At 34.6% G+C, this 9,011-nt stretch overlaps 1 protein-coding gene across 1 annotated transcript in view; it reads right to left on the bottom strand.

Moving 5' to 3' along the window:
- Positions 1-2,932: 2,932 nt before the first annotated feature.
- Positions 2,933-9,011, bottom strand: part of LOC137642967 (uncharacterized) — a 15,829-nt gene continuing 9,750 nt past the window's right edge. Inside the window, exons 3-5 of the mRNA XM_068375828.1 lie at positions 7,472-7,647; positions 6,520-6,543; positions 2,933-3,039 (exon numbers count right to left, since the gene is read on the bottom strand). Coding sequence (XP_068231929.1) covers positions 2,933-3,039; positions 6,520-6,543; positions 7,472-7,647 — 307 coding nt within the window. The remainder of the gene's footprint in view (positions 3,040-6,519; positions 6,544-7,471; positions 7,648-9,011) is intronic.

Raw genomic sequence — 9,011 nt, 5'->3', positions numbered from 1 at the left:
TCGTACGATCTTGTCTAACTTATTCTGGAACTCGTTTACCGTATTGTTGTTTACTACATCCGCTGGAAGTCTATTCAAGGTATTTGCTATTTTGCTTGTAAAGAAATTGCCATATTGAGTGGTGCTGTTTCTTTTCAATTCCAGTTTGTATCCGTTACCTCAGGACCGATTTGCGCTAAGCGTGCATCAGTTGTTGGAATGTACATTTGTTATGCCTTTAAGAAATTTGAATGCGTCTATTAACTCTCCCCTTAGTCGTCGAGTTTGTAGATCAAATACGTTCAAACGTTTGATCCTCCGTCTTTATCCAAATTGCCTTAGTGTTGGAACTAGTTTGGTGTCTCTAGTCTTGTACTGCTTCCAACCTATCTATATCCTTCTGAGAGAGAGAGAGAGAGAGAGAGAGAGAGAGAGAGAGAGAGAGAGAGAGAGAGAGAGAGAGAGATAGAGAAGAAAAGTTAATGAAGTTACTCTAGGTTTTAAAAATGAAAATTCAAGACATGTGCTAATAATATTTCCTTATTTATGATCTCTCGATACAGATAATAATAAAGCTACACGGACAAGAACCAACATTTAGTATTTCTTAGAGTATTTCCAAAATAACGGCAGTTTATTCATAGTAGGTAGTGGAACATTACAATGATTACAGAGAAAAAGAATGAAAATGCATTTCTACATTTAAAGGAGCATTAAAAGACCGTTCGTTGTTCTAATACCCAAAAAGTAAATAACGCGATAGTGATTGCTTGATTTTTTTTTTAATTAGAAAAATATAAAAAAATATCTTCAAACTATACTCATATTCTAAAACGGCGAGGAATTATTTAACCGAAATTTGAAAAATACCTTAAACTTTTTTTTTTTCGGGTAAAAAGGCGGAGAGAAAAGTTAGAAGGAACATTTATTAAGTTGCTGAGTAAACAAACATATGTCCAATTTAGTACATTAAAAAATTGCTGCTTGAAAGGAATAATCAGCTTCTGAAAACCACGAATAAATCTTCTGATTGATTAAAAATGGGGGATATAAAGACAGGAGAAGAGACCGTTTTAATTGGTTGAATCTTCTTGATATGGCTGGAAAAATTACACCATCTATTTCTCAACATAACACTCTCATACCTCTTTAATACCAGGGCTATTTCTTTTCAGTACATTTCCAGTATGCCATTTTAAAAATCTTTCTAGACTCCTGCCCAACAATCCGAATTATACTTTTATTTCCATAAATCTACCTTCCTCTGTTTCCTATTCACCTACGATACCCTTTTTTATTTTCATCAGGTCATCCAGGACCTCGTAGAACATTTGCATGGCCTTCAATGTTGAAAGATTGCTATGATTATGCAAAGTCCTGTAAGTTATGTCTGGAAAGAAAAGGTACTAAAGGTCTTCAGTCTGAACTTCAAAGATTGCCTGAAGTATCTTTGCTATTGCAAAGTCTCTCTTTAGACTTAACAGACCTCCATGGAAGTAATGCTGGTTATAGGTATGTTCTAACTATGGTTGACGCCTATAGTAGATTAGTTATATCTTATCCCTTAAGGAATAAATTTGCGAGTACTGTAACTAAAGCTATGCTTAGGGATTTTTTAACATTTGGAGCACCAAATCTGTTTTACTCAGAGGTAGTGAATTTACTTCTAGCCTTTTTACAGATGCTTGTGCAGACTTGCGTATTAAAACTTCTATGACCTTGCCATATTGCCCACAAAGCAATACAATTACTGAAAGAGTTCATGGCACATTGAAGACTACTCTAGCAATAATGTGCAGAGATAACTCCTAAACTTGCCCTAATTTATTAGACTGTTCAGTACAGTCTAAACACTTCTGTCCATTCAATTTTAAATACTACACAATTTATGGCTTTTTATTCTAGAACTGTCAGAAGACAGATGGGAGTAGCAGGCTTAACTTTACAGTATGAATATGGAGAGTCAGAGGTGAAAGATTCTTTGAAAATTGCTTATAATATAATAAAGGAGTCTTCAAAGAAAAATATGCGGCAATATAGAGTACAGTATGACAAGAAAGTTAGAAAAAAGGCCTTTTCAAGTTGGTGATTTGGTAAAAGTTTTAGTAGAGTCTACTTTACCTCGCATTAATAGAAAATTCAATAGATATTGGAGAGGACCATTTGAAATTTTAAAGAGTTGGGAATATTACTTATAAACCAATTTATCCTTTAAATCCAGAGAATGTTTTAGAGAGACATGCAAAGAAATTGATTTAAGTTACCCCAATACTATTTGTTTTCCTTTCACAAAGTCGCCCTTAACTGGTGCAATTTAGACTATATGCTGTATGTGACACCCTCGAGTAGTTAAATTATCATTTCATGTAGTTTTTTATTTGTGAGTTCATTGCATGTGTGATAGCTTAATGAACCACTGGTAGATGTAGGTAGATTTTTTTTTTCAAATCTGATAACTTTGAATTAATATCTTGCGTGTCTGTATATTTCCAGATTGTGTATTGTGGTTTCAGGACAAACGGCTTCTCCCAAGGGCGGAGGCTTTATCAGCATAAATTCCCTTTATTTTTTAATCCGAACTTTTGCCAAAATAAACTGTATTTGTATTTTGTCTGTGTGCACTTTTTAATGATACCTGCTCGCATAGTAGGCCTACTTGATGATTAGAATTTTGAAGCGTAATTAGACACTAGATGTACGTCCGGTGAAAATAAATCCAAGAAAAATCTTTATGTATCGACAGTACTGCTAATCTATTTGTGGGTTACTATAACCTATGTGCATAACTTTGTATTAATCACAGTTGAAAGGCATTTGACATTTTAATGGCATTCTTCCAGCTTAATTATATTCTCTCTTAAGTCTTCTAATTTCGCAGTGTTCATATCTAGTTTTGTATTGTCAGCAAATTTCATGATTCTACTAGTTAATCCTAAATTTATGTTAATGTAAATCAGAAATAGTAATGGACTCCACTTGTAACAGCTGTCCACTCTGATGCCTCTTTGTTGATAGCAACCCTCTGTTTTCTGTTTGTCACCCAATCTTCGATCCATTCAGCTGGCTCATCAATGATGTATAGTGCTTTAATTATATTCATTAAATTTTTGTCCTGCTTTTGTCATATATGATAAACATGTGGAAAAATTAAAACGTTTGTCACACGGGATTTATTTTGTCTGAAACTATGATGGTTGTCTATGAGAAGATTTTTTCTATGTTCTATATAATTCAATTTACTATAATTGATTAAAAATCTTGTAAGGCACTGTTGTTTGACACGCAGATCTGTAATAGACAGGTAGATGTTAGATTGAAGGAACATTCTTGGTTTCCACCCTTGTGGTGCCTTTCTTTCGGTTGCTATCTTTCGGAATATTTTGTAAAAGTATATGACTATCTCTTCTTCTAGTTCTATAATCTCTCTTGGATAAATATCACTTAGACTTACTGAGTCCCTTTATTTTCTTTTTTGACCTTTTCTCTTTTAAAGGTGGTCCTATTTAGTAGTTGTGGCCCTTCATGTTTGATAGCTGTTTCGGGGAGGGTCGTTGATTCTTCCCAAGTGAATACGTTTGTGAAATATGCATTCATCAGTTCGGCTTTTTCTGAATTATTAGTTTTAAGGTTTCTCTTCGAGTCTCTTATTGGCTAACGTTGTTTTAATTAGTGTTCTGTGCTTACAGATGCAAAACATTCTTTCAGGTTTTATTTACTAGCTGGTAATTTTTTTCTGTTCAATCTCTTGGTATTTTTATCGATTTTATCAACATCTCTGCTTAGGTTTGTGTTAAAAAATTTACGAAATTTGCTGTCTATACTTCTTATTGCATTGGATATCTCTCTGTTGAACAATTTGGGCTGTGGAGTTCCATTTGATAAAATTTTCTATGTGGTATACATTATGTCCTATTGTTTTTTACTTTTTCTAAAAAGGAGTCCCATTGTGTATCTATGTTCCCAGTTTCGTCGTATTCTAAAGAGGAATATTTACATGAGACCTAACTATTCTATAGTTGCTTTTGCCAATATTTCCGCACATGAGACACTGGATACTTCATTTTATTCTGTTGTTAGCACAACCTCTACTATGCTGTTTCCCTTAGTTGATTTATCGAAAAAAAAGTAAAAGAGAGCATCGTGGAAGAGCAAAGACCTCTTTCGCTGTCCGATCAAGTCTTTTGTTACTAAAGCCCATATTAGTGCTATTGATCAGCAGTCGAAAATACTGTTTCATACGAATAGAAATTCAAATTTTACCCTTTTCTATATCGATAAGGTTAATTGTATACAAACAAATGCAAGATGGCAGAATAATTCTTTCCTTTCCTTTGAAAGGGGAGAGCTATTCTATTGACGGCGGGAAGGACGCATCGTAAGAACTGTTTATACCTCTATATATTCTAAGGCACTGTTAACATACAGCATCTTGGAACAAGTGCAGCCCTTGGCTTTGATAGTTTTAGGCAGTGAGTAAAGAATAGGATTTACTTACTTTTTAAAAATTTCCTGTAAGATATCAATGCTTTATCAGTTTTAGCTTCCTTTTTCTTTATTGTTCATCTTCACAAACTTTACCTGATTGTGCCTAAACTCTTTCTTTAATTCAATGATAATCTGCTGTACTCTTGACGGACCTGAGTTTGAAAAGGTTTGAGAGAGAGAGAGAGAGAGAGAGAGAGAGAGAGAGAGAGAGAGAGAGAGAGAGAGAGAGAGAGAGAGAGAGAGAGAGAGAGAGAGAGAGAGAAGCTGGCAATTCCATGACATACAATCCGATTTCTCTTAAAATGATCCATTGAGAAACTTTCAAGCAACTTCTGATCATGGTAAACTTTTCCCTGGAGACATTGAGACAAAAATTTTATCATATCTGCCTTTTCTCTTCCATTTCTGTGCAAGAACCAGACTCTCGCATTGGCAAATGACCTTACATTTATCAATATCGTAATGTGATGTATATACTTTGTGACAACTCAGAGCTACGGTTAGTATGTATTAATTTACAATGAAAACACATTCACAATCACTTTATATTTTGATGTTGGGTAAAAATAAATACCTTAGTTTAGGTGTATTGTATAAAATTAATTTCGAATTTCCATTAGACTCTCAAAATCCCAAACCAAACATATTCCTCATCATAAGAAGGAGAAGAAGTGTCGTAAGGGAGAAAGAAATGAAACTCTCATAATATAAGTTGCAAATGCCTTCTCGTTCTCAAAATCCTTTTCATACCAAGGACGAAGACGACTAGAACTTTGAGGGTCCTTTTTATCCTTAATACGAATACTCAAATATGCTTTTTATCACAAATTTAGGATCGGGTTGTTGTCCACCAGTGTGCTATTCTAATTTTAAGTTTCTACCTTTGAACGTCCAATGGACGAAATCCTTTGATAATGAAAATACTATTTCAGAAATCCTTTATTTAGTTGGCATGTGATACATCGAAATGATAATAACAAATGGCAGACATTTCTCAACACATGACAAACCTTTTCTTTGCCACCCCGTCAACAGGACACAAAATATTTTTCGGTGGCAGGGACGATTTTCCCTTCTAATGACGCTAATATATATATTTTTTTAATTTGTGGAACAACAATTTGGTTTCCTTATCTAACTCCCGTGAAAGAAACATCTATGAAATGAAAGGCCGGTGAAAAGCACTAATCTCTACAAAGACATCATTGTGAAGGTCAAGTGTGACGTTGCTATTTCAGATAAATTTTCTATACATTCATAAACATCTCTACAATAAAACATACTTTGGGATCAACAAATAATTCACACTTAATGTTCCTTTTCAGTATAACTTTCTAATGATAAAAAAAAAATCTCTAGATCTCAGCTATTTGTTTTGGATACAATGTTTGGGCTCATTCAGTGACTTTCTATGATGATAGATAATAAACCAATGAGAATTGTGAAGCGACCTAATTACTATTTGAAACTACAGACAAATACAAGAGAGAGCGAGAGTGACAATCTGATAGAGCTTTTTTAATTGAGAGTTGAAGTTAGAAATGGATCATTGTCTTTGCTTGTGGGTATAATAATAACTCCTTTATGTTGTGATGGAAAAGCAATACATTTAGCTTCCAAGACCTAATGATTAGAGTCGTTAGGCTCGCATCAGTTGGGAAGCGATAGAGAGAGTAATGGTCATTCTAAATAAAGGTCACCAGACCATTGAGTCAAACTAGATCTAAATTTTGGGAAAGAAAGGAAAGAGGAGAAAATGGATGAACTTCTTCTTGAATGGAGATGATGAAGATGTGGCCTTTAGTGCACATTCAACAAGGACAGCAGGAAGAGCAAGAACGTCGTGTCTTCGACTTCTTTGGCTACGCTCCCTGTAAACAAGAGGAGTCGGACACGAGTAATGGTCATTCTAGATAAAGGTCACCAGACCATTGAGTCAAACTAGATCTAAATTGGTAAACATTATTTTTGGCATTATGTGAAACTTTGAAATCTATTGTCAGCTGTCAAGTCAATTTGAGCCAAATTCTAATGGCCTCTTTCTTCCTTACTTACCAAGTGCTTCAAACGCATCATATCCTGAAATAAAAAGAAAATTTTTGGGGGATTACAAAAAAAAAAAGACAAATATTTTCGTTGAAAATATTAATTAGGTTGCCTGAGGCAAAAATAAATGAGTAACTTTATTAGAATTCTTTCATTAACCTTTTTATTCATTATTTTTTTTTCATAAGAATGAAATACAGGAAATTCTTATAATGTTCCTAAAGAATTCAGACTTAAGTTGTGTGAGTCATTATTGGGGGATAAAAAGTAATAATTCACCTTTCATTTGTAATAAGTTCAAAATGCCGAAGGTGGCAATGAAAGCCCAAACAGGCCTATCATAATCTCCTCTCTTCTACTTAACTGTTTATCTTTCTACTGCAGACATCTTATTAATATCTTTCTCTCTCTAATGATGCCAGTTTGTTTTTTGCTATCCCAATTAAGTGACCGAAAGCATGGTTAGATTTGAGGAACTTATACACAAGGATAATTATGAGATTTGCCTCACTGTTTCCTCTTGCAAAGTTATTTTTTGCCAAATCCAACTATGAATTCAGTTGCAAACTCGGCTCAGATCAGTTCTAATCTTAGAAAATTTTAGAAAAAATAAGGGACACCATTAAAGAAGTAGAATGAGAAAACTTAATTTTGGTAATGTTAGGCTACTACACAATGACGTGAGTCAAAATTGCAAGGGCATTGAATCATTGTGCCTGACTATGCAAAGTTAGTCTTTTACTTCATGAGAATCAGGAGAATTCGAATTACTTTTTTTCCAAGAGGAATATAATCACGAGCATCATTAGCATAAACTCTTTATATTTCTCTTCGTGTCTTTTCTTGAATAACATACGCGATTTTATCGTGGATATAGCCATTATTATTTCGATTGGTACCAAGTCAGCCCTCTCTCTCTCTCTCTCTCTCTCTCTCTCTCTCTCTCTCTCTCTCTCTCTACCAGGAAAATAGATGATGTTCCGCCGGACCTGATACTCAGTCTCCGGGATGGACAGGACGCACTCGAATATAGTTTCCTGTTGCTTTAAGACACCATCCTCCATTTGTGCTTGTAGGTAGTCGCTGAAACCACCCTCGGCTTCTATGACTTCCTCGTGAGCCTCTTTCACCAGAGACCTTCGAAAATGCAAGAAATGGACAAACAAGTTAGCCCGATTTGGTAAGGAAAAATAAAGATTAAAATAAAGTACCCGTAAACTATTTTCAGATGTTCTTGCTATCATAATAAAAAAAATTGTATGTACATTACCTATCGAAGTTTACACCTATGTTTGCTACGAAATTCTATTTAAAAAAGAATCAAACCGTCAAAATTCTACTGTGATTTTTATGTTCCGTCTTCTATTAGATACATTAAGGGGGTCAACTAGCCTTTGTTAAACTACTCTTAATTCAGGTTGCGAAAGTTATTGCTGTTGTTGAAGAGACGGATTGTATCGTTTTATAATCTATTATATGCTTAAACAAATATTCTTTTCCTAGGACCTGTAAACATGATAAGAGCATATGATCACTCAGGATTGCTTGGGTATGTGGATATAATTCTTTTGGAGAACGCAAGGGTGCATGAGGGGAAAGCAGTGCGGAATTAATAACGGCTGGAGTAATGCAGCAAGTGGATAAGGTATCAGTTACAAATTTGATGACTAGAGAGATAGAGTTTTATGTATTAACATTAACGAGACAATACATACATTTGAATAAGTAGACTGGATAGTGAATAGCCCTGCGTACATTACCAATGCTGTTTGACATCTTTATGCATTGAAAGGTGAGAGAAGATGTAACTCTGGCTGTAACGAAAAAGGACTGCGAATAGGTGCAATGATGGACGGTAAAAAATGATACAGCATTTGTTGGTAATTAATAGGAAAAAAAATATAAAACTGGTAAAAGAGTTTGTAGGACAAAGATGAAAGTGATTATCTAGAGTTAAGCCATGGGGGAAAATGGAAACCTAGAGCAGGAAGCATTGAATATTAGTATGGAAGACATAATGAGAGAAGCAGATGATTTTGGAGTAAGTTCAGTAATATAAAAGCGATAAATTAATGCTAACAAGGTGGAAGTAGAAAGTCTGGAAAGGAAAAAAAGAATGTCTAAGGGAGCTAAGATTGTCTTGCATTCATGGACTGATGAGGCAACTATCCTTTATTGAAGCACAATGAGAAAGGAGGATTTGAAACGGCAGAGATATGGTGGAATAGTTACATGGGTGAATAAATACATAAGATACTTGAGGGGTCTGGAAATGTGAAGAAAATTTAAGATCAAAGACTTTTATAAAATATTCATTAGTCGGAACTTTAAGACGAAAGGGAAGAATTATTTACTACAAGGGGTTAAAGACCCTGGCATATTATGGTCTCAGTAACAAGACTGCATGCAATAGACTTTGTAAAGGGGTGTTATGATAGCATTGACAAGCCCCCTGAATTATTTGTTAAAACATAAAGTGTCTGATGCAGTGGAACTTTTCT

This window comes from Palaemon carinicauda, chromosome 6, assembly GCF_036898095.1.
Source record: "Palaemon carinicauda isolate YSFRI2023 chromosome 6, ASM3689809v2, whole genome shotgun sequence".
NCBI classification, from domain to species: domain Eukaryota; kingdom Metazoa; phylum Arthropoda; class Malacostraca; order Decapoda; family Palaemonidae; genus Palaemon; species Palaemon carinicauda.
The sequence above is the reverse complement of the archived record's forward strand: the minus strand, read 5'-3'. Positions and strand labels throughout refer to the sequence as shown.